At 44.9% G+C, this 25,754-nt stretch overlaps 2 protein-coding genes across 4 annotated transcripts; one reads left to right on the top strand and one right to left on the bottom strand.

Moving 5' to 3' along the window:
- Window positions 1–10,878: 10,878 nt before the first annotated feature.
- Window positions 10,879–21,893, bottom strand: LOC143177933 (ATP-dependent DNA helicase DDX31). 3 transcript variants are annotated; one of them, XM_076376259.1, is made up of 9 exons: window positions 21,773–21,893; window positions 20,883–21,713; window positions 20,547–20,813; window positions 20,245–20,465; window positions 19,559–20,180; window positions 19,252–19,482; window positions 16,275–16,617; window positions 13,439–13,640; window positions 10,879–11,229 (listed from the first exon to the last, which is right to left on the bottom strand). In XM_076376259.1, exons 1-9 carry the CDS (start codon window positions 21,830–21,832, stop codon window positions 11,091–11,093), a joined length of 2,916 nt encoding a protein of 971 aa, XP_076232374.1. In that variant the 5' UTR covers window positions 21,833–21,893; the 3' UTR covers window positions 10,879–11,090. The 3 variants fall into 3 exon arrangements, with proteins under 3 accessions (XP_076232374.1, XP_076232375.1, XP_076232376.1); XM_076376260.1 differs by having other exon boundaries at window positions 20,883–21,681; window positions 21,773–21,826; XM_076376261.1 differs by lacking the exons at window positions 10,879–11,229; window positions 13,439–13,640 and adding an exon at window positions 15,704–16,016.
- Window positions 21,894–22,446: 553 nt separating this feature from the next.
- LOC143177976 (uncharacterized) lies at window positions 22,447–24,315 on the top strand. Its single transcript, XM_076376343.1, has 5 exons — window positions 22,447–22,579; window positions 22,674–22,821; window positions 23,083–23,165; window positions 23,723–23,876; window positions 23,989–24,315. The coding sequence occupies exons 1-5, from the start codon at window positions 22,517–22,519 to the stop codon at window positions 24,195–24,197; spliced, it is 657 nt and encodes a 218-aa protein (XP_076232458.1). The 5' UTR covers window positions 22,447–22,516; the 3' UTR covers window positions 24,198–24,315.
- The last annotated feature ends 1,439 nt before the right edge of the window (window positions 24,316–25,754 follow it).

The raw sequence follows: 25,754 nt of genomic DNA, 5'->3' as shown, positions 1-25,754 counted from the left end.
ATTTATAAACTGTCAGACTAAACTCTGCTAGCAGTAAATAGGAAATCAATAAGCGCTCGTTTTAGCAATAAAGGGGCGGAGAGATTTTCTAAGAACGTGGAAAATAGTATAATCAACGACCAAGAAATACTCGCGAAATTCTTGTCTCTAGTAAACAGCAGAGGGAGAGGGAGGAAATGAAAAGGATACGAAGACCGATAGGGGTCATGAAGTGGGGGGAAGGAAGAGGGGGAAGAGAGAAGGGGCAGTTAGAGAATACGCGAGAATAAAAGAAACCCAGCAAGAGTAATGCCTGGGGAAACAGTTAAATTCGTTGCATGTGTGCCCTCAAGAGATTTCTACTCGACCCTACACCCTTTGTTTCTGCGTTAGCTAAGCTTTTGTTTCGGTTATACGACCGAGGATACCGCAGGCTCGGCCCAATAAAACGAAAAACGGACCCCCCCTTTACAATGCCTGGCATTTGCATAATTTCGCGTAATCTCCGCCATTTTCGCTCTTCGCGGATTCACCCGTGCCCTTCCACCGCGAAGAAGAGGGTTAAAATTAATTTACGCGCCCAGGCTCTTTTCTCGAACGCTGGATTCAGAAGACCAATACATACCATGTGGTCAACAGCTTTCAGGATGTTAACTAGTCAGCTAGCTTTACAGGCCTCAACTTCCTGCAAAAAATTATAAATTTTTAAATATTCAAATTAGTCTGTATAAAAATGAATCGGTCAAATACGAAATTATTTTCATCATAGAGAACATAATACAAATATATTTACAATAATCTCAACTTTCTAAATTTTTTTAAATAACTACGCTGACAATCTAACCAAAGTACACTATACTTTTAAAATGTGTAAAACTTACCAAATATTCCAATAACCTATCAAAACCATCTTGAACTCCTCACTTCGAATACTTTTCGATACAATTCAAATCTTGACGATACTGAATAACTCTGAAACACTCGAATAAAGAACGAAGATTCAAATGACTGTCTTGTTTTGGTGCATCTTCTTTTAACAAGTCACGATTTGTTCTTTTACCTTAGCGCCCTCTTTTATAAGCAATTCTTAAAACTAAGTAGCCATTTTTTGGCGCCAAATACTCTCCTTTCCTTCGCTTTCTATATAACCTTTGTCACTTCTACCAGTAACAATCTACTCTTTCTTGTCAAATTCAGTTCTAAGACGCAGTATAATATAATATAAGTATATAAAAGATACCTATCACGTCGAACGATTATTCATATCGAAATTCGAACACCACCACCTCCGTGTTTGTTATTGGCGGCAAAAGTGCGAAGAAGTTTGGATAACTTTCGCGGGGGAACAGTAATGGCGAACGGAACTCGCTGGCGAGATGAATTCGAATGATTAAGAACGATTGGATTGTAGGTGCTCGCTTCAATTATGAGCAAGGCACGCCATTCCCTCGTTATACCATGCTGCTCTCGACTCGCAACGACTCGAAGACGCTGAACACACCGTCGTGGACTCGGAGGCGCGAACTTTTAATACGTGTGAACGCTCCTTTATTAGTAGCGTGACCAATGGACGCTGACGCTATTAATCAAACCGTCTAACATTGCTTTACGTGCCCGCACACACACTCTACCGAGCAATACGCGAAACGTTCTTCTTCCAATTATCTGGCTACAGCGCAGCCTCGCGGACCGCGAACCGAATCACCATTGTTTCGACCAATAGAATCATTCGGCGAGGTGAGACGCGATCAACCTCTGCAACTCCATGATTACTAACCCCATATTTGTTTTCTTCGGCGGGCATAGGGTTTGCATACTTCACAGTGACAATTAAAAAACGTTAACCGAAGAAAGCAAGGTTTGGAGCTATATTACTGTTGCAATAAATGAGTAATATTTCCTTTATGAAGAATATAACGGTGAAATGATGCGAACGCTGGAAACAAGAAAGAAATCTCGCCTGCTTTACCGCTCGTTTAAGCCAGATACGATCTCGCCTACGAATTAATTATGGAAACACTTCCGGTGCAGTGAAAGCGGAAGTGGCGTGTAGAAGAAGAAAGGCTAATCAGTGTAACGTTCGTACGAACAATTCCGCGTGTTGTTCTTTCAGTGGGCGTCCATTTACATCGACCTACCGTGAGGCCACCGTTTTTCTATTTTTAATTGGGATGATGTATGATACCCAATTACGATAAGTATCGATGGTATCTCGCGATCGGTAGCGAGTGTTTTGACCCACGTAGTAGGTCGTACCGGTACATTTTCGTCGAAGTTTAATCCGAACGTTCCCTCGATTAATTAATCAACCATTTTCGCGCGGCGTGACACGCTTCTAGCCGAGATCCTCGTATATCTCGTTTGTGTCGACGTAATTAACGCGTTGGATTGTTCTATGGAGGGCAGAAAGGGAACCGAGAAGGTCTGTTGACGCGATCGAAAACCCTGTTGGTTCGTGATTCGTGTTGATCGCGTATATGCAAATCCAAACGCAATCTGGCAGTGACGGTGACAACGGCGTAACGGTCGAGAAACCTTAGGTGATCCAGGGCGATCGAATTTCGAAATCGACACTGCTGCCTCGCATAATGGCTGTGCAGTTACAGGTGTGTGATCGTTTCGCTTTTTATTTTTCGATCGGCCAACAAGCCTATCGCTTACGTTCCAAGAATCAATCTTGGACGAGCGGAAGTCGATACAATTACGATAGTAATGTCGAGGGTATGTAGTCTGTCTTTATTTCAGAGTTTGGTTAGAGTTATTGCTCGTCAGAGTGCTCTCAATACTATATTAGAAAATTCGACTCACGTGTCGTGTCTGGTTTGAAAGAAGAGGCAAAGACGAGTGAAGTGAGGATCAGTGGAAGAACAGATCGATATTCTAAGTAGATTGTACTTTAGATTGTAGAAACTGAATGTTTCCTGTGAATAATTTCTGAAGAATTTTAATAATGATTCGTTTTGTTTCAAGTTTGCAGACATCGGAGGAACTCCTTAACGACAAGTGAGTGGACGCCATCTTGTGCATCAGAATTTTCAGACATCGCAGGTTAAGCCATTTTTTATCCTTTTTATTTGAAACTTTGTTGTTGCGTACAGACGAAAAATTGAGTTCGAATATTCGAATATTCAAATGTTCAAACATTTACGTTAAAGTAATTAGAACAACGGAACAATAGCTCTATCTTTAGAATTTAATTACACATTTTTTGTCATCCACCTTCACAAGGTGAAATAATTAATATTGACATTTCTCATCATACTAATTTCATGCGACACTTGAATTAGTATCGCGTAATATTTCCAATGGGAGGGAAAGGCACATTTGAAGGGGTATTAAAGGGCAGGTGTTTTCGTTTTAATAATTCGTACGCAAAAAGACGTCCCTCGAGTGCTCGGTAGCTCGTATTCAAATGCGTTACAAGGCTCGGAAACGCGAAACCCGCCCCAAAAGCACCGTGAACGTGTTCTGTGGTCGGCCAGGCTCGTGTAATCTGTTTATCGTGCGCGTCCAGTTGCTTTCACGACGTCGATGCACCGAATTAACGTTTTCTTGCGACCGCCGAGGATGTTGACTGCATCGCGTGCTGTTAATGCCGGGGTCCAGGATGCGTATGAAAGTGGACCAATTAAGGATTCGAGGCAACAATCGCTTATTGCAATTTTCTCATCCTTGAAACCCAGCCCACCCTGTGTATAATTATTATTCGGAAGAACAGAGGCGGTCGTTCGGTGTTCGTAGTTACTTGAGTATTTAACGTGATTGAAAATTACGGGAAAAGAACCGTCTGCAAAATTGCTCGATGATGTAGGACGACAGAGAACGGAGACGAGGGTGGGAGGCAAATTCATTAGGCTCATCGATAATCGCGAAGGAAGTATCCTACGAAACTTCGCCACGATAGAATCTTTAATGGCGTCCCGAGAGCGGGCACTCTCTTACGGAATAATTTAACAAGCCGAAGCACTTTTAATCACAAAGTTTTTCCTCCCGCGGCCCGCCCCCGTCCCCTTTTTTCTCCTCTCTCCGAGTTTGCAATAATTTCCTTTTTCGGGCGAGACGACGGGGTGGGGCGGGGGCAGGAAGAAAGCGAAAAAACGTGAAAGGGAACACAGTGGTCGCTTAAAAGAGGTTCAAAGCGACTGACGAACAAATTACCGGGAAGTTTACCAATCCCGCGCGCACTTCTGCTCCCCAATCCCCCTCGTCTCTCCCCCACTCGACTCACCCACCCCTCCTTTGCTGCGCTCGTCTTTTTTATATATTAATCCCACCGCAACGACGCGCTGATAATCTTGGAAAGGGCTGTTTTAAATTGGCTCCTTTGACGCGATACGCCGCGCGATGAGTTTCATATCGGAATAATTTTCGAGCATCCAACCCCTCCCACTCCCTGTCGTCGCTTGCCTTTTCCTCCTTTTTGCAAACCGTTTTTACCGAGAGACGTTCATCAGTAACGATATCGGCTCCCTAAACGTCCACATCGGTCCCATTCCTGCTTCTACTTTATTTACACTTACTCTTGATTATTCTTGACAACCTAACTCTTCTTAATTCTTGGCTGTTTACAATTACTCCATTTCTGAATTGATCAAATTCTTAGGAAAAAATCGTAGCAAATTTGAACTTCAATTCTCACGGAATATAAAGAGTGTTTCATAATATTGTTTATTTCAGTATCTGTCTCTTGAGGCCTCGTTTTCAAGTAATATTCTGAACTGATTTCCATCGAATTTTAGTCTGAGGTTTGCTAAAAAGCTTCGTAATCACTGTTTCGCGCAAATTGCCTGGCTCCAGGTTTAAGCATCGCCCCTACCGCAGGAACAATGGTTCCAAGCCTCTCACGGAATTCGCATTTTTACGACATTAGCAGCGAGCGATTTGTCATTGTTCATTACCAGGCGCATCATCCGCGAGGCATTAATCACCAGTGGGAAGGAATCGCGAAGTGCAACATCGATGCGGCTGGGAAACAAAAGTGCACACGGGCAGAGCGCGATAAATCCACTGGTAGCCAATTAAGTCCCCGGCAGTGTCGTTAAACTGCTACTTCGTTAACGCTAAAATGTCGCTCCCGTGAATAGGTGGGGCGGTTTAAAACGAGGAAACGGACGTGAAAAACGACAATTAGCGAGCGTTGCAGCGTTATCGCGTCAGGAAACTGCCGCGAGTCGCGCACCGACGAAATTGTTACATAAAATTTCGCAAACCGTATGCTCGTTGCGACAACGAGCGTTTCTAGCCGCGGAATCCGTTGATGCTCGAGCGACGCGAAAACTCCGCGACAAAAAGATCGCTTAACCCCTTTGCTTTACAACATGTTACATTTGCGGAAAGCATTCTACTCCAAACAGTGGAACAAACTTGGTTATATTGCCAGCGAGATCATATAGGAACAATATGAAGAATTAACGAAGCAAGAATTACTGAAACACTAAACTGTAATTTAAAAATAAAATCAGAGATAATCGTAATCATTGAAAAAAAGGAACTGCAGGGACAGTGGCTCCCATTCTGCGCTACAGTGGTTTATACAAGAATTTTTCCCACTATTTTCACGGTCCTAATTCGTCTCTGAAATTATCTACACATGTTTAAATATTTTGAAACACCCTGTAGATAATACGAAATCGACCAGTAGCTCATTATCACATTCTCTCACACGATATTATTAACATCAAAATGCAGATCCTAAAATTTCCAGAATTATTTAAAATTGCAACAATGTTACACTCACGCGCCGCAGTAGTAATCGTTTAATTCGCCAGCAATTAATCTCTGCCCCATTCTTTCGGTCGAGTTAACTCCGACGCGGGCGGCCTATGAAAAATCGCGAGCCAAGGGGGTTAAACGATAACGACGTGGAAGTTGCACGCATACTAATGAACCACGTACCGCCGATATTATCGAGCTAGTTTTCGAAACGTATTGTCGCGCTCGTTATTGTCCGATGGCCGATTAGAATAATTGAACGCGAGGAAACGGATGCGGGGAAGCTCAATTATCGCGTAACGCGGCATCGTCGCATCAGGAAACCGTCGAGATTCGTGCAATAATGAAATTATTACATAAAACCGCGGCGGCCGCGGACCGTGGGCACACGAGACAGGACTCGAAGCGGTTTCTGCTCGTTAATAGCAGGCCTCGTTAATTTCCCTACGCTCGTGCTCTCGCGACTCTTTATTTTTTCCTTTAATTTGTCCATATAATTTGCCGATCCTTATCTCCTATACGAACATTTAAAAAGGAAAAAACGATGTACGATCGGTGCACGTGAAGCTGCGAAGTAACGTGCATTTATTACAATTTCAATTCGATGAATTTACGGGACGAGGCTGTACGAGGAAACGGTAACTTATAATTTTCTCAGATCTTGATCGTCGAATTAAGGCCATCGTTACTTTGGCCCGACCACACATAAATACCGAAGATCGCGTCTAATCAGCCCACTGTTCACATCGCGCCTCTCTATAGAATACCTACCACGGTTCCCTGAACAAGGGGGAGGGCGTCTAATTCGCGGCTAAACGCGGCGAGAAAAGAAAGTCGCCTCTCGCGACGAGTTTCTTCTGTTCCACGGCGGATATTTAAAATGCGAGGAAATGAAATCGGCCAGGTGGCTCGGTTGAGAACCGGGAAGATTGTAAAATAAAGTAATTGTTGCTATTACCTCGCTGACGGCTCGTCTGTGTTGGTGGGATCGTGGGTGTTGGTGCAGGCGCGGATTACGCGTTCCTCGAGCGAGTGTGGGTGAGCGCAACCGACGATTCTCTCCTCTGAAGCGGCTTGTGAGAATCCGGGCAATTACGCGGGCTCCGCTCGCTACGGAATACATCTACCTTGTTTATAACGAATTAATTTAGATGTCTTAATTGCCATCGGTTAATTGTTGTGGAACGACGCCGCGGATCCGCGCTCCTCAAAGACACGCGGAATTCGCGAAATGGGATTGCCTTGCTTTCACCGACCTCCGTGCTTCCGCTCTGCTCCAAGAGCGTTCATTAAACTCAGCGCGCGTTTCCTGACGGAACGTCTACTATCGAGTGACAATTCTTTGATTTGGGTTTACTGTGAGAGTACAGTGCTAGGCTAGCAGGCTTTTTCGAATTGAAAAGACATCTTGAGAAATCTTTTTCATTAAGCTACGTTCATATTAGGCAACTTTTGGAAGGACAATCGAATTGATTAAACTAAAATTGAGCAAGATTCTGTACCTCAGAGCTAGGCTAACCCAAGTCTATTTTCTTTGAAAGCTAGAAATTGAAACAGATGAGACTTGAAATTGCGAGGAATAAAACACTTACAATAATCGAATAAGAAAATAACTCTGTATATATTTTTTGAAGCAACCACTTTGTATGTCACGGGAATGTAATGAGTATATGCTTCAGAAAGTTTCTATATATTTTATCCGCTGAGACTCATCTGCAACTCATAGAGTAGAAAAACGACGCGTTAGACCAAGTTGGTTCATGTAATTATTTCAATTAAAAGTTAACGGAATCGGCGTGTTACGTGGCAGGGGTTAAAGGCGTCGGAGATCGATTAGAATTGCTTAGAAGGCGCGTTGAATTTTATGAATTCCATGGTCATTAGCCGGGTCGAGGAAATGATAAAGTTAAATGCGTACGCGTCGGCGATTACAAACGCACATTATTCTCGCTTTCCTCCTGGGAAAGTTAAGGCATCGAGCGTGTTAATTATAATGAACGTTAAGTAACCGGTGTGTGTATACGGCCGCTATTATCGTTTGTACCGAGCAACAAAATCGCCCAGTCCCCGGCATCGCATCGGGGAAAGCAGTTTACAGCTTGTTACTTATCGCGATGGAGCGCACTAATGCGGTAATGCACGAGAAATCCTATCGACCGGCAAATCTACCATGAATCGAGCATAACGATGCTCGAAACGGTACAACGCAACTCCATAATGCGCTACTCTTTTCGCTGCTGCGCTGATTTTTCGCCTCCCTTTCCTTTTTTGCCTGCCTTTTCCTCGCCGACGATAATCGTCGCGCGGCGAACCAGTTCTTAGCGCAACGCGAAATTGTACTGTAACAAATCGTAACTGTCGTCGCTATCTTATCTCTATCTGTTCCACCGAACAACTCGCCTGACGCAAGCCCCTCAAGTTTCTCTAATAATTCGTTAACGCCGAACGTCGAACGGAGTCGCGTAGAAGGGTTGGCCAACCGAATCGCTCGCCTCGAGCAATATCCATATCGCTGAGCGGAGAAAATATGGAGGGGTTGGAAGAGTGGCGACTCCGAGCGAGGCGCAACTATTGCTTAGCGTGTTCTCTATGGCCCCTTCGCACGACAGCCCAATAAAACGTTTCCACGGGATACGCGCAGCCCGCAAAATGCTAATCGCCTTGACTCCGACGCCTTCCCGAGCGGATTTCACTCGCCGCGGAAACGGCTGGCTCGTCTTCCTGCCGCGACGAAAGAACTCGCTCGATTCCGCTCGAAGAGAGAATGCAGGACGCCGCTGGCATAAATCGTGTCGCGCGCACCGCGGAGAGACTTAATTGCATCGTTATCGGAATAATTAGAGCAATAATCGCGGCTTCGTTCTGGCAAAGTATTGCCTCGGCCCCTCGCGGTTTATTTCGTTTCACGGTTATTTTGTCTCTGGAACGCAGTTACGCGTTATAGCCCGCTTCGAAGTGTAATTTCAGGAGATTAATGAAATTCGTGGATCGAGGCTGGCAGAGAACAACCGTGACAGTTTTCCTGCGAGTATCAGGTGCTTCTTTCGATCGATTCGATAAGAGAGCGATTATTACGAGAGAGAAAAAAAGTGGTACACGTTCTTGGAGGCGTAGAGGGGAAGAAGGGGCCCGTGTCGAATATCGACGGATAATTTCCGCGACAAATTATCCTTAATTTCGGGCGTGAAATCGCGAAACGGACTTTTCGTTGGCAAATAACCTCACCGTTCGTTCGATACGCTGCAATACCTGTTACGTTTTCGAAAGTAGCGCGAATCGGGCGATTGCCGCGCGCATCGTACGTACTCTATACGAGAAAGGAAAGAAATTTAATTTGGAAGAAAACCTGAACAAGACCAGAGAAACACTCGGTCATTAAATACATCTTTACTGTCCTGATTTGTTTAGAATCGTAGAAAATTCACTTTAAAGGCTTCGCTTAAAATAAAATCGAAGGGACGAAAGAGAGGCCCAAGGCTCAAGGCATACCGCTATACGTACTTCCAGCTCGCGGCGAAATCGATTCGAAAAAATCGTTAACTGGCCGGAAATCGGTAATCGAGCGGAATAATCGGTTCCTTTTATATCCGCTTACGTTTTTTTCCGAGGCGCGTTAGTCGCGGCCACGCATTTTTCGAGGCAAAAAGTGTGGAGGAGGGAGGCTGCACAGTCGGTCCCCGTGCAGTCGGCCCTTTTTCTCGTTCCCGCGTGTTTTTTCTCCCCCGTTTCTGTCGTATTAATCGGGCTCAAGCTGCGCGTATCCCCTGGTAATGAGAATTATCCCCTTTCTTCGGTTTTCCTTTTTTATTCGCACCGAGCAATCCACGATTGCTTCTTCGTCCGCGGAACCCATTCGAGCAGCGAACGAACAAACGGGATATCCTAATCGTACGGTTCATTACGAGCGTGTGCACGCTCGCGATGACTATGACTGATGCTAAGCCACGACGAATCGCGATGCGCATTACGAATAAATATCGCACTCTTTGCTCCGTCTCGTCTAATGCGCCCGGCTCGGAGATTGCCACCTGGGTGGGTTTCGAAAATGCATCGGTCGAAAACCGAGGAACGTCGCGCGTAATTAAATCTACTGTGTCACGCGATGCTCGATTCTTGCGCTGCTAAAATGCATCTGTGGGTGTCCTGTCCTTTCGAGGCGAACGGAGCTGCTGCAGATTTTAGAGAGCTTTAATTTTCAACATTTTTCAGATCGAGTCGACTCTTGAATCGCGTAGATCGTGATTGTAATTAGAAAAAATCCTTTTTGCCTCTATTTCTTCACCTTCAGATTGCAAAGTGCATTTTGAAGTCGCTGGGGTTTTCTGCTGTTGGCTGCTTGAGGTTCACGGGGCACGAAACAAGTAAACGATTAATAGGAGACGTTGATCGATCAATGGAAGCCCGAGACTATCACGAAAATCCGTAATTCCTCGCGATGTCGGCGCGAGAGGCAATCCAGACGATTCCAGGCTCGCCATCTATCTTCCGACGCGTTGGTAGCGAAGAAAGAAGGCATAATTAAATTAAATTAAGCCCGGCTGAGCTCTCGGCCTCCAACCCCTTCTCTTCTTCATCGTTCTCGCCTCCCCACCCCTCGTCGCCTCGCTGTCCTACCAACAGCGATAGCAGTCGACGCCGCCTTTATTTGCAAGCAATTTGCGCTCACGTATCTTGCTGCAAAAAATCAGAAAATAATGCTGCCGTATTAATCATATCCGTCCGCCCTTTATTCCTCTTCCTCCTTCGCGGCTGCCCCCCACCTGTCTCGCCAGCATACTTACGCCTCGTCCTCGCATGTTTACGACCAAAAAACCATGCATCCTGGCGCATTCGAGGGTAGCGCTATTTAATACTGTGTTTATGTTTGCTGTGAGCAGTTCTGCTACTTGCTGAAAGAACCAAGATGTCTCGTTAGCCCTTATCTTACCAGGGTGAGAACACTTGGAGTTCAAATAGACTTCTACAAATTGGAATCTAGGAAATTTAACCAAATAGTTACACAAAAGCACCACGAATTTGTAAATTAAGGACTTCAATAGATATTTAAAAATTTGAAACCTCGAATTCGATATAATTGTGGAAATAGTAGATACCTACTAGGTTCTCTGAACGATTTCACCTTGGTATTCTAAAGATTAGGATCGCCTAGGATCTAAGGGTAGTTGTTTCCATTCAAAATAATTCTAGAACTTCAAAAATTTATTCCTTAAAAATATTCTATTCATTATATGTACAGAGTGGTAGTTCCAGCGCGAAAACAGCGTGAAAAGTTCGGTAACCTGATTTCCCGGTTAACCGTACGTTTAAAGGGAGGGTGGCTCGTTTACACACGAGGTGGGAATCACGGTAGCGAAATCGCATTCTGTTGTACTAGGTAGTCAGGGGCGATAATGCAAGGCTCAAGCTTTCTTTGGCTTCTTCACGGGCTCGAGGCCGCTGCCGTACTCGGAGGTGTTGAGCATCCGGACTTTCTTCAGCAACCCCATCCTCGGCGCGTCATCTTGCCTCTTCGGCTTCTTTGCTGGCACCCCGTCGGGCCTGGAAACGCACAGACGGCCCTTAATCGTCGCATTAGGGGCTAACCCGCAATTTTCGGTAATTCGACGTAAACGACATGTGGCGAGGACAGAGCGCGGTAATCGAAAATCGGCAAAAAACAGGACTCGCTTTAAAGCCCGCCACGTACACCCCCTGGTCCTCGGCGCGCCGCTGGATTCCGACAACTGCCATGTCGAATCCCGCGTATTCGCGCTCGTGTTTCGTCTCGGCGGTGTCCACGACGCGCCCACGTCTTAAAAATGCTCTTTCTTCAGGAAATATCAATCTCTCGGGCGTTAGCTTCTTTGAGGAGAATCCACCTTGGCGGAACCCTCCTCGACCCCTGTGTTCCATGATCTGTCGCGGAAAGGATAGTGTCTGGACGTGTCCAGGAGGACTACACCCGCGCACGAGGCAGAAAACACTGGCACGCACACAGAGGCGAGCGTAATCGCACCCACAGAGGCGTACACCATGGGTCTCTCGATCCATTGGACCGTCAGCTCGGTGCCCGCCTTTCACCCATTAAAACGGACTTGTTCTCTCTCTACGGGTGGAGGGTACCCGTCGCTTACCCGTTCTGTGCGTCCAAAGCACGCCCATTCAAATCGCATTAAACGAGTTAATGCTTAATGCCTGCGGCCTCGGCGAGAGCGGGGACTCTATCCTCGATGGGACTTTTAACGAGGATGTTTGACATATTTTGGGGTGTTTGGAACTTGTGATAGCACTTGCAGGGATTGCTGAGAGCAGCGTGGTTGAAAGTGTCAGTGAAGAAGTAGACAAATAAATATTTTTGGGAAAGAGGGAAAGGTATGATCGTCCATCCCATTAAAAGCTATAGCCAGTGAACTACATACTGAGTGGTTAACAGTAAGTAGAAAGAGTACATATTATAGAGTAATATGTTCAGTTATTGGGATGCAATTCAAGTGTTGAGATATATTCACTTTTTAGCCAGACATTGGGACATTTACCTTATATATCCACCTAAAAGTCTGCAAGTAGAATCACATACTACTAACTGCTGACACAAATTGAAATAGACTAAACGTAACAAGAGACAGAAGCTATCACATTAACAAAATTCAAGAGTACTTCGGCCTAACATAAAAACCTTTGAAGTGGACACGTACTGGAGCAGCGAGCACAGGGAAAGAGCAGCGCGAGTGTCAGAAAATCACGTCATGGAGGGAGACAGAGATTTCCACAAAGAGAGGGAGGACAGAGAGTGAAGGGAGTCCCTCGTCCCCTGGTTTCCGTAAATGGCGCAGCCAGGGGCCGGAAGTAGCGGTCGCATCAGTCTGTTTAATAGCCGTATTGTATAATTATGAACAATGGAGAGACAGAGCGCGAGCGTGGCGTCAGAGAGAGAAGGGGAGAAGCCTGGAGAAGGGCAGAAGCCAGCCGAATGCCATGTGAAATGCATACCCCGACGAGATAGACGGAGACGCGGTCGGTGGGAACGAGAGACCACTGACGTCAGATAGAGGGGGCGGTTGAGGGGGATGGCGAGGATGAGCACGACGAGAGCCGTATGGCTTATGGCTGCCAGCCACCGTACACCACGTCCGCCCGTTCGTCCTACATGACGAATGACACAAAGCGACAGTTTTGACGTATCTAACCTCTCTAGGAGCCACGAGCTGTCCCTCTCTGCCAGCGCTGTCCGTTAATACACGTGGTTGCGTTCGCTGGTCACCGTGAAGGGAGGAACACAGAGGGGGGGAGAGAAATCGGGGCGCATCGCGGTTAACACGCCAAGCCACGCGTGAATCCGTCATTAATACCGTGGAGCTCGGGTCCCGCGATTGTCCGCCTCGAACGTCCTCCGAGTGGAGAAGAGCTCGAAGGCAGATCCAGCTGACAATAAGTCATCTGGACTTACGAATATTTAGAGCATTCTTGAGTTCCTTCAAGCTTTGGGTATTAGAGGAGTTCCCCTAGTGTCAGTCCACGCCTAATATCAGACATTAGTTATACAACTGTGTCTTTAAAAAGTGAAATGACAAACAGAAGCCAAGCTGCAAAAATAAAGAGAAGATTCTTCTTTTGTAATTCGACTGCCTTGACACATTTCATGTTTTAAAGATATAGCTAATGTCCTGGTGTAGCTGTCCTCTGACACTAGAGGGACTCCCTCTATACTTAAGATATTTGGAATTTGATGATTCCAAGTGCTGAGGGTAGCAAGGTATCTCATACTCACCGTTCATTCGCGAGCCTATTACCATGCTGAGTCTTCGAAGCTTCCTTTTCGTGAACCCTCTTTCCTATTCCTCCGATTCGCTGCGGAGTCTCCCTCAGCGCGAAGCTCTTGGCGAAGTGGCCCAGGTGGAGATCCCTTCGGTTGAAAATCTCTCGCATGTCGCGGGGGTAGCTCGAGTAAAATCGCATCCAGGAAACATAAGCTGAAAATCAGTCGAGTTTCACTATTATCAGATTTGCTTACAGGGTTCAATCATCCAGCACGAGTCTCGACGAGGCCTGAAAGTGCGAAGTAAATAATGAGAGCCTCCTGGAAACACGTGCCCCGCCCACGTGTAAATGAGGCCACGTGCGCGCTGTAACTCGGCTGTAATCATTGGCGGAGCCGTGTGCAGTGCCCTTATTAATCGATCCTCCATTAAGTACCACGGGGGTTGGCTGTACGCGGTTCTATAGGGTGTGTGCCCCGTGGTGAGCTATTAAGAGGCATTAACGGGGGCCGAGTCAAGTGCTGTGGCTAATAGTCAGCCCCTCATCCCCTCTCAGCTAGCTTCCGCGCGCGGGTGAGAAACTCGAGGGTTCACCGATCCTGAGAGAACTTGACATGTGCCAGTGTTACTGTCACTCCGTGCGAAAAATCTACCGTGAAGTGCTCCTCCGTCCGCTCTTTTGAGCGATGGAGACGCTCGAGTGCTCCCTTCTCGTTGCATTGAGCTGGGAGATACGATTATATGGCGAGATATTTGAGAACGTGTTTCATTTTAGATACACTTTTCAAACTATTAAATAATTTTTTCAATTAACCATTGCTTAACACAGTATTCGAAGTAGTTTATACTATTAAACTTTCTTCGCTTATAACATAGATTCTGACATCTGAGACTCTGAGACTGTGTTTGAGGAATAGAATTCAAGGACGGAGTTCTTCTTTCATTTAACAAAGCTTAAGTGTTCCGAAATTTCGATAACTCGTACGGCAGAGCTCACGTCCTGACATTTTCCGCCTTGATTTCCGCCCCCTTTCATCTAACCCCGTCTCTTCCGCAGATAAGAAACTTGCGAAGATCTTTCTCCCGCAGTCCGGTGTCGGCGTTGAAAAGGGAGAAATGTTTTTCTCCATTTAGCACATAAATCAGCCGCGGGGGTGGTATCTAGCCGAGAAGGCGGAGAAGCGATGGTAGGGGGTTGGAAGAGTGGGCTGCGTGGGGCGGCATTGTTCCTAAGTGATGTAACTGCGTCTTATTGTATTTGTATCCTGTATCGCATTGTTAAGAGTCTCTCGCCACAAAGCGTAAGTGGTTTTGGCGGAAGCCACATTCAGTGGTTAGATTGTGTCGGCCACCCCCCTGCGAGGGCGTACCGAGGCGGTCTATACTGAGTTCGATCTAACTCGACTATTTCTTTCCACTACAAGAGGGAAAAACGAGAAAATCAGGCGAAGGAAATAAATTCTACGATTCATTAGCTTTCGTGTCCTGGAAACCAATTTTACTTTGGTAAAGAATAATTATTTTTCGATTGGAATTGTAGTGAAATTAAATGTAACATTTATGTGAGCAAGTGAAGAGAAATATGAGGATGTACATGTCATTATGAATTAAAATTATTTAGTATAAAACTTGTGAACAGTCTGAAATACTTCTTGTAAAGTTACTCCGAAAAGGATATAGTCAGGAGCTGGTGTACAGAACACACACGCACACACACAGTAGTGGATGAATCTCTTTGAACCGTGGTAGGGGTCAGAGACCAGGGGGTAGTTCTATAGAGTTGTATTCACTATTGAGGGCTGTTCGGGTCTATTGGGGTGATAATGTTACGAATTAGCGAGATTTCCACTTCTCTGCACGCTGCCCTGCCCCTTCATCGGTCATGGACTAAATAAATTTCTGAGGGTAGCAAAGGACGTACTATATGACCAGGCGTTTCGTCTGACTTTAATCTCTCCAGATCCTTCGACTTTTCTTTCCCATTTTCTTTCACTTTTTTTCTCCACAGAAATTCTGCTCTTTCTCACGCGCGATTCTCTATTTCCCACCGCGATATCGTTCCCCGTGGAAAGTGCAACGGCGGATGGTCGGCGACAATTAATCTATCAATCACTCGGGGCACGTAGAGGAACGGTCAAGTGGCTAACTGTGTACCGTCACTCAAATCGGGAGCGGCTAAGCGGCCAAAAACCGTGGCTAACCTTCGTGTAAAGCCACGCTTGACGTGAGACAACTGGGAAACTCAAAAACCTCTTAGAAAGATTTATGGTCTTTATTTTGCTGTTTCGGAATCGATCACCCCCGAATCCAGGGCGTTTTCTTCTCGCCACGGAATCCTTTGAAAGCGTACGCTCTATACAAGAGACAGAAGGACTGTTAATCCTCGGGAGCTGAGGGTGAATATTACACTCCCCTCGAACGAGCCTCGAATCATCGCGTCCTAATGGATTTATTATTGCAGCGAATAAATTCCTCGGCCTAACGACCTAATAGGGTGGCTGTGGCATGGCAAACAAGATCATCCTTCCTCGCCCAGAGAGTATGTAAATATCCGAGTGGCAAACGAAAACCGAGACAGAGCGAAGGCTCCTGTAACAGGGTCGTGTGGGGTTACTTTATATGCGAGTGGGGTGCCCGCTGGAATTGGCTTAGTCTACCCTGAAGTCAGCTCGCTTTCGTTCCGATCCAACTGAATCGGAATGGCTGCTCCCTCATCCTTTGCCAAATTTCATGAGTGTGTACACTGTGTTAGAGCTACTAGAATCGCGTTAAGCGGAAAACTATTTCCATCCACCATCTTCCACGCGTTCTTACGCTATTCAATTTTTATACAGAAGCTTCACTCACCTTTACATGCCTTTTCATGGAGCCTCGAATCCTCCAGCACCAGACTCTCAAATTCATTCTGCAGCGCGATCGCAGCGTTGTGAGGAGAAGACTGCTTCGACAAGGGAGTCAGCAGTTTATCCAGAACGTCTTCCATGCTTTCTTGCTTGATCCTGATGCGCCTGGACTCGAGCATCCGAATGAACTCGATTTCCGGCGGCGTCAGAAGGATCGTCGCTGAACCGGAGGAACCTGCTCGAGCTGTTCGACCGATTCGATGAACGTAATCCCTTGCTGATGTAGGACCTGTGTACTGAATTACGCAGTCCACCTTTGGCAGATCTAATCCGCGGGCTGCTACATCCTGAGAAAATTTGGGTTAATTCAGATTGAGGATTTGGAATCTAGAGTTCCTTTCTCTAGACCTCTAAATACTTAGGTTTATAATTAATCAAAATCCTGTTTAAAATTCCAAGTGAAACTGAATTTGGATTCAAATTGCTCCATGAATTTCCCTAAATATTAGATTAGTCTAGCTAGACATTTCCCAGAACTATGAACAATGTCTTACTCATTCTAACTGCAATCGAAACAGTTCATACTTCGGTCTCAGCTTCCAAACCGAACAGGTTATATCCGATCCTCTAGTAGGAGCACCTTATACCCTGCTAATCCGAACGAGCAGGAGAACGTACGGTACAAATGTCTTACAAACCGCGTCGATTTCTCGTTTTGTAGGAAGGTGAATGCGCGCGGCTGGCATCGGGCGCCCGCTGCGGGACCCCAACAGCGAACGTTTGAGCACGGCCCTGATTTCCTTGCGTTCGGTTAACCAATGATTTACCGAACAGAGATCACGTCGAGGCTCCGCTTGACGGCCCTGGAGACTAATCCTGGACCACCAGTGGGGGGCGTCGCGGCCCCGAAAATTCTTTCGCGGCACGATACGGATACGCGCTCGTCCTCCTACTCTTTTACGTCCTTTTGTCGAATTAATTCGACGCCGACCTGGCCAAGCGCCGGGCTGAAGGAATACGAGAGAGATATTTGGCTTGGTAAAAAGAACGATTCTCAATCGGTTCTCCCGCGATTTACTGTCTCTTGCAGGAGACTCGTGATAACAACTCTAGAAATAGATTAACCAAAGGCGTTTCTTAGGCTCGTTGACGAGTCGTTTCTACTGTCGCGATAATTGATCGGCGGAAATAAACAGGTCCGATTAGGATTTACCGATGACTGGTCCGATAAAGCGAAAGAGCAACGGGAACGCCTACGCGCGCTCGAATGGAGCGAGTTGCCACCGGCGCGATCTAACGTAACGAATACAGGGACGATCAGGAGCGATCGATGGCAGCGATTAAGACAAACGATCGTTTAGGGGAGAGAGGCCGCGATCCTGGCTCGTAGGATCGAGAACGGATCGCCTGCTCAAAACATCTCACTCGGACCATAGATCACCTCGTGGATCCGGATCCACCACCGCTGAGAGCCGCGGAACATTCCATCCGCGGGGGCTCTCGTGAGTTTTCAACGTGGAAATTAATAATGCTGCCATAGAATCCCCGCGCAAGTGACGCCGTAAAATGTGGGCGGCTGCCATCGTTGCTCGTGCTCTGCAGCCGACGCCTGGTTACTTCTCGAACATATCCAAGACTGAAATTTCACTGATCACCGAGGAATTTTGTTATCCAGTTCGATGGGAGTGAAAATATACGTAAATTCAAAAAATAGAAACTTGGAATTTTGAAAACTGAAAATATTTGAATATTTAAAAATTTGAATATTTGAATGTTTAAATATTTGAATATTTAAAAATTTAAATATTTGAATATTTGAACATAGATTATTGACTGTTTATCGAGAGTGATTCATTGCCCCCAATCAACGATCTGCATTCCTCACAGCGACTAGATTTTGAAATATTTGCATAGCCCTTAATGCGCCCATTCAAGTAACTGGTTGGCAATTAATCGACCCGCATAGGATTCGAGTAGGAAATTAACGAGAACCAGTGGCGAGTGATCGTGAAACACGTGTCGAATCAACGATGCAGTCGCCTGATTAAAACGAATTAATCCTTGCACCAGGCGAGGTGTCGTTGCGTGTCGTGGATCGTGAATGTTCAAAACTGAATATTCATCCTGCATTTCGTTGTTTTTCTACTCCCATAGAAGCAGCGCGGCAAAATCACGTTAGCTCCCAAAGGTGAACACACTAAACACAATAATAACGAACTTAATGATAATCATTATCGAATACTTAGCGCCCCTTATCTTCGCCCAAGATCGATCACTTTCACCGGTAATTACAATGGGCTGAGCAGTTGTCGTTGAGTCACGATAGATCAGAAAGTCGATTCGTTCGGTTTAATTTGGCCTCGTGTAATATGCTAGTAATTAGTAAACGAAAGAAAGTGGTCTATCGGTCGTTAAAACGTTCACCACGTCGTTTATTCGTGAACGTAACGCGTAGGAAGTAGCTCGGCTTTCATGGCAACGTTTCCACACCGAAATTAGAAATTATCGCGAGCATCGTTGTGGGATCGACACGTTTCCTCGACAGAATTTCTCCGTTACGAGAGCAGTCGTTAATGTCTGGCGTTCTTTAAACGTAGAAAACAATTAAAGAAAGGGGGCCGCGGCACGTAACGGGCAAACAATCATAATTATACTCGTTACGAAGGCCTCATGCGCGCGCATAATTTTTAACCTCCGGACACAGCGTGGGTCCAGAGATATTAAATTCCGCCCTGAAAGAATAAGCCACGGGGTAATTTACTGCTCAGGGAGTGCCCTCGGCTATCCCTGGCTTTTCTTCTCTTCCCTTCTCTTCTCCACTCTCTTCTTTACCATCCCTTTATATTAATTCTTGCTCGTCCAGAATCCTGTCGCCTCGCTTTCACACAGTATTACATCTATTCTTTTTGTTCATCATGAATGCAACTCCTCGTGAAACAAGGAAAAATCTTCCAGATCAGAGAGTAAGACATAATACCTACCGTACATAGGAGAACTCCGCTTCTTGCCTCTCTGAACGTTTTGAACACCTCGGTTCGCTCCTTTTGGGTCATGCTACCATGTAACTTGAAGAACTCTACGTCAACTAGGGGATCGGAATCCTCGTCCTCCTCGTCAACCGGTTTGCCCAACACGGAAGACAGAATTTCCGTATGGTAATCGACCATGTCTTGGGTGGCCATAAATATCAATATTTTGTGCTGGCCGTGACTCTATTAATGACACGAATGGTATTCATGAGACCTTGCGCAGAAAAAATGTAATCAATCACTGGATCGGTGAATCTACCTGACACTTCCCCGCGATGTAGGCGCTCAGAGTCACCATTCTCAGTTTCGGCGGGGTCACGATGTAAGTCTGAGCCACGCTTTGAGGGACTACTAAATCTTCATTGAGATCACTGGTCTCGTCACCAGTTGTTTCCAAATTTTCCTTCGCTGCGTCCACAAATAGAGGCTGTTCCATGGCTAAGCCTGCTAATTTCTCAACAGCTTGCGTCAGAGTAGCGGAGAGTAGAATAGTCTGTCTTCTGGATTCATCTTTGCTGTCGTCGCCTTTTCCTTCTGTACTACTTTTCTGTGAACTGGTTTCTTTCACCTCTGTGGACTTTAGGGTAGCCTTTCGCGTATTTGATTTCTTCGATTTGACGAAAGGTTCGTCTTCCTCGGAGTCTTCTTCGCTGCTAGAGTGATAAACTTGTTTCTGTGCGGTAGTCTCTTTATTAGCATCGTCTGATAATTCTGAATTCTTGGCTTCACCGAGTTGTGGTTCTTTTTCTAAGTTTGTATCGGTTTTCAAGTGCTCAACGTCCTCGTCAGTGAAAACCTTCTTTACGTTTTGTCGCAGAATTTTCATCGCGTCGTAGTCTGTTTTTTCATTTGGAGTCGAGACTTTTAAAGCACTCACTATGCTGAAATTATATGATAAAGCTACTTTATTAAGTGAATGGTTTAATTGTGAGTGGAGAAACGTACCCCGATATATCCTTTTCGTAACCCATATCAAACATTCTATCTGCTTCGTCCAGAACGAAATATTTAACATCTCCTAGCATTAAAGCTTTCGTTCGTTGTATGTGATCTAACAGTCTACCTGGAGTGCCAACTAAAATGTTGCACCCTTTTCTCAACCTTGCCTTCTCTGCTTTCCTTTTTTCACCCCCAGCTAAATACCCTGGCACAATCCACGTGAATGGCTAAAAGTGTGTGAGAAATTAGAAAAAAGGAATGCTCTTAATTAATTCGTCATACACATATATTATTAATACAGCACTCACTTTAATTAATTTTAAAAAACATTCGTATGTTTGTAGAGCTAGTTCTCTAGTTGGTACAACAATTAGAGCTCTCAAACCACTCTTTCTGTCCAGCTTTGGCCTAATTTTATGTAAAGATTCAACAATTGGTAAAGCATATGCTAAGGTTTTCCCAGATCCAGTTTGAGATCTGATTAGAATATCTTTCCCTGAAAGGATCTGGGGAATTGCTTTTTGTTGCACTATTGTCATTTTAGTAATTTGCATATTCTGTTCCAAGTTGGATATCTAGTGAAATACCCTATAGTTAATTGATTCGTATTATTTTGGAAATGTTATTTAATTAATGATACTAACCGTGAAAGGATGTATATTGAGATCAGTGAAAGTTGTTGCCGTAAAGACTGGTTCATTTATTGGCTTCACTAGTCTTTGACCGATATTGGGAATCTCTGGATTATGACCAAACAACGAAGACAATTTCCCACTAGATTTGTGTGCCTGTTTATTGCCTACATTACTTTGATTAGCAGATTTTTCTTTAAGTTTCTTTTTTTTGTTAGTACCAAGATCTACTTTCTTTATTGAAGCCAAAGATTTTTTAGGCTCCTCAAGTTTAGATTTCTTTTTGGAAATATCAACTTCCTCTGTATTTGACTTTTTAGACAAACTCAATAAGCTAATTTCTGTGTTTTCAGGTTCCTTTTGTTTAGAAAATATACTAGAGAGTGTTTTCTTTGAACCTGTATCTTTGATTCTCTTTTTTGCTAATAGTGTTTTCCCAAAGTTCTCAGTTGTAACTTTAGTAAATGATACAATAGGATCACTAGAAGTAGTACTATTTGTCACTGACTTGTTTGTTTCTATATCTTTCTTATCTACATTCAGGGCTAATTTACTTGCTTCCTGTTTTGGTTTCTGTTGCTTAATATCTTCACTATTTATAGTCTCTGTTTTAAACCTCACTTTCTTTTGTACATCTGAAGCCTTACTAAGAATATTACTCTTTTTCAATCTCTGTGCAACAATAGCTGATAACTGTTTCTGCTTAATTCTCTTTTTACCTCCAGTGGCTTCATCGACAGTAGCACATTTTCTCTTATCACTATCTTTAACTCTACTCTTTTCTGTCTGATTCTTTCGTCCTTTCATTAAACTGAGAATAGAGTCATCATCATAGCCTACATTCTGTTAGAAAACATACTCATTTAAAACAATACAAAAACATTACTTAACCTCTCACTTACCTTCTTAGCAGCAGGCTCTGCGGTAATATTCAAACAAATGTCACTATCCTGCACAGTCATTGTGAAACACTGTCTTTCTACTTCTCACTTACCAAAAGAACACTTTTCAAGCACTTACAAAGAAAATCACCGAAAAAAAACAATCACCGTACGAACAGGTAGGAAACTTAACCTAAAACCACATGTCAAGCGCACATTGTGTCTCTCCAATCCCTGAATTAACGCGCATGCGTACCTCGTAGCGCGCGGCTGGCTTCGAGGCTATAAGTAGTAAAAACTGTGCGTATTTACTCATTCTTTAATTTGCAATTAGAGCACGCAATGAAAGCAGTTCATTCAAAAACTCGCGCTCGTAGAAATCCATACAACGAAAGTGCATACTACTCACTCAAACGGCTAATTCGCTCTAAACCATCATAGAAAATTATTCTCAGATAGTTTAATCCAAATTATGCGCGCTCTCGTCGCGCATTCGATGATGATCAATCGACGCAATCATCCGTTCGTCGTCAGACGCTCTCCGACGATAATTCGTCGCGGAATTCGATAATCGACTCGAGCGCGCGACTTTGCTGATCGGAGATTGAAGCGCGTGTTTACTCGCGGACATGTGTGTTTACATTTTTTACGAAGCATCAGTCAAGTGTCGGCTGGCGTCGCGACGAAAATCGTGATCTACGGGACGTCCTAGGCATTTCGTGTTCGCGGTTCATTGCTTCGAGATACCTAAACGTTCGATTTGCCATGAATAAACTGTGCTGTGTGGGGCTGTCTCTGTCCGCGAGGATCATCGGCACCTACACCATGGTGAGTGACCATAGCGCGATTCTGCCACAGTTCATCGCGAAAAATTGCCATGTAAATTTCAAGTTCCATCTCCTCTTCTCCTGTGATCTTCCAGTCGCTCTCGATTCTCATGATAAACATGCTGATGAGCAGCTATTTCTCGAGAACGACGGACGACGAGTTCTTCGACTCCGTCGGAGGCTGGGGCCTGTTCGGCTTGAACTGGATGCAGGTTTTGAAAAATTCTCATGTGGAAAGAAAAGGTGGGTTTCCAAACGGGCGAGCGTACTTGGAGCGTCCCGAAATACAAGGTGCAAGAGGAAACGATGAGACTCATTGATAAGTGGGGAATAAAACCTCGACGAAGTGTATTCGGAGATCAACAAGTTTGCTCATCATTGTGCATTTTCATAACCGGTTTGTCAATAAACATCTTCATCGATTCTGAGAGAAATCCCTATTGCATCTTGTGTCTTTGGGACATCGTGTGGACCTTGATGATAATTGAAAGATGAAATTCGTAGCGGAAACGGCTGTGGTGTTCTTCCTGTTGTACTCGATGTCGTTCTTATTGGCCAGCGCGTATCTTGCCTTGGGATCGATCTCTGTGAGTATTTTTACATGGTTGAGAATGTTAATTAGGCGATTAAAGCTTCGTACTCGCTCGTGATATGTAAAGTGTGGCTCTACTCAATTTTCAGTGGTTGGTATCACTCGTTTTTTGCTTTTGAATCGTGATCAGGAATGACGAGGATTATTGCTGTGCTCTCGAAGTAAATTAAAAGATCAGTGACTCAGTGAAACTCAAGAGTACTAAATTCAATTTATCTAGATTTTTAACTTAGACCAGTGTTCACTTATTCTTTAAGAGCACTCTCAATATTATATACATACAATACCAACAAATATGACCCTCCAGAAAAACTCGTGATACTTAACTCTCAAATAGAGCACATCTGAAATACAGTGATTGAGTCACGCACCCTCACATTTACTAAATGTTATTCCAGTGCATACAGAGCTTAAATCGTCCTTGCGAAAAGATCGCTGTGTATCGAAACCGAATCGATCTCATGCTCCTTTATTCGAAAAATGTATTTTCGGCACGTAGCAGCCTTGCTCAAGCTCGCTAACGATCTCGCTGACTTCCGCGTACGTTTACAGAAGAGGCCCAAGTGCGCCGTGCCTTGGATGTATTTGCAAATGATTAGCATAATAGATCAGTCTGCGGCGCTATCTATTCATCTGACGCACGGACCGCGTTACGATGTTTACGATAAATCGATGTGGTACATTCCAGTGTCCAGCGTCTACCTACGTAAGTACATTAGAATTACTTAGAGTACAACGTCGCCCCACTCCGACAATTTCGCAACGCGTCTCATTCAAGCGTTGAATGAAAAAGGACGAACGTGCTTAAACATTTGCAGTGCTGAGCGCGTACTTTTGGCTGATCGTGCACATCGCCAGGAAGGAATGGTCGGAGCAGCAGCAGCAGCAAGTTCGCGAGGAGTTCGACCTGAGGGAAGCTCCCCAGGTGTCGACGAGCACCGCCAGCGAGCCGAAATCGCCGTCCTTCCTGTCGCAGAACTTCTCGTCGTTCCAGCCGCCGAGGCCACCTACGATCCTGCCGAAGTAGCGAGCGCAAATTCTGAAGGCAAACTCGGGGACTCGGCCTGCCTCCCGTTTAGAACCTATTTTTGTTCGCTCGACGAATAAAAGGCCAAGGATCACGGAGCGAACAGCAGACTAATCGTTTGTATAAACCGAGCGCGCGTCGTATGATTTAGTCTTTTCCTTGTTAGTGTATTTATTTATAGACTGGACCTCCTCCTCTATGCTAGGCGTTAATTGAGATCGATCAGCTGTTAACGCATCGTACGACGTGGTTCGTGGACTATAGTGAGGAAAATGTGCGCTTTCCAGTAAAGCTGCGTTGATGTTGAGTAACTTTTGATCAGCTGATCGAGGCGTTCAATCTAACATAGATGAATGAGCTAGTTTCAGTTGAGGGGACAGAAATCGTTTCAACTTGGTTGAAATAGTGCTTAAGGAGCATCGATGGTGATGATTAAAGCAACTTTTGGTCAAGCTGAAATAGATCAAAGTTGCCTGTAAACACAATTTCAAGCAAGTTGAAGTAACAGTTCTGATCAACTTTACGTCGATCACCTCTGTTATCCAAAAGTTGCTCAATGTAAGCATAGCTTAAGAGCAGCGAGTTCGTTCTCCCTTGGCCCCTCCGTTTCTAGGGAAGACTCGAAGCTTAAAATTCGTGTAATAACCATTGATCACTGGGGGCTAATGGAAGCGTGTAGAGTGCGGGCGAGTCGCTCGGAACGCGATGGATCTCGCAACTGGGGAAAATGTATAATAACGTGAGTCGATAAATCAGTGCCCGGGGATGCGACTAATAGAGTGTATCAAATGCGCCCACGGCGGAGCGCGGGTGCATAGAAAATATGAGAAATGACCGCGTTTTACGTCGGAATACTTTTAAACTTCCGGGATTTGAATCGCGCGCAAGCATATTCCCCGCGCGGGGACCGACGTCTCCTCGATGGAGGTCGATTTGTCCGAGAATGGTCGGAACTTTTCGGGAAACTCCCGAGAGTAATGATCAGCAGCACAATGGCCGATAGGAAAAGCCCCTTGCCGCGATTTATTTCGCCCGTTTCACCGCGTTGCCCCCGCGATCATTTGCGTTCCGACAAACATACTACGCAGAGCGCTACTTCTGGAACAACCTCTTTTCGTCGAGCCATTTCATATCTGAAAGCAAAGGGGACATTCCCGTTTCGATGATCCCTAAAAGATGAGAAATATATTTTTTTTTAGGAGGGTATGACGCGTGGGATTTTGACGTTTTTTAATTTTAAGTATTGTTAACTCTGCATGTGATAGAAAAGTTTGCTACGCGTTATATTCTTTTATAATTTCTGTAACTCTTAGACCTAAATGGGAGTACTCAGCTTCACCTTCATAAGGAACTGGTCATATGTTCACTGTAGCTTTAAGGCAAAAGACCTAGGTACATTTTCAAAAAGTTAGTTTAGGAAGAAGGAACCTTTTCACTTAAAAAACGCAAAAGAAGTCCATAAAACAGTAACGAAATAGAAAAACATATAATCCTAATACCTGACTTAGGTTCAGTATTGCCATGTGTCGAGACAAAATGTCTTCCAGTGACGTCATA

This window comes from Calliopsis andreniformis, chromosome 4 (genome assembly GCF_051401765.1).
Source record: "Calliopsis andreniformis isolate RMS-2024a chromosome 4, iyCalAndr_principal, whole genome shotgun sequence".
Lineage (NCBI taxonomy): Eukaryota > Metazoa > Arthropoda > Insecta > Hymenoptera > Andrenidae > Calliopsis > Calliopsis andreniformis.
This window is presented reverse-complemented; position numbering and strand designations above follow the sequence as displayed.

Excerpts from the sequence above, each read along its gene's own strand:
- LOC143177933 (XM_076376259.1), bottom strand. The coding sequence starts at position 21,832 with ATGACTGTGCAGGATAGTGACATTTGTTTGAATATTACCGCAGAGCCT. Across the intron at positions 20,466-20,546 it reads GTTTTTTAAAATTAATTAAA|CCATTCACGTGGATTGTGCC; the intron begins GTGAGTGCTGTA and ends ACACACTTTTAG. Across the intron at positions 19,483-19,558 it reads ACATCGCGGGGAAGTGTCAG|AGTCACGGCCAGCACAAAAT; the intron begins GTAGATTCACCG and ends TGTCATTAATAG.
- LOC143177976 (XM_076376343.1), top strand. The coding sequence starts at position 22,517 with ATGAATAAACTGTGCTGTGTGGGGCTGTCTCTGTCCGCGAGGATCATC. Across the intron at positions 23,166-23,722 it reads TTGCCTTGGGATCGATCTCT|AAGAGGCCCAAGTGCGCCGT; the intron begins GTGAGTATTTTT and ends GTACGTTTACAG. Across the intron at positions 23,877-23,988 it reads AGTGTCCAGCGTCTACCTAC|TGCTGAGCGCGTACTTTTGG; the intron begins GTAAGTACATTA and ends AAACATTTGCAG.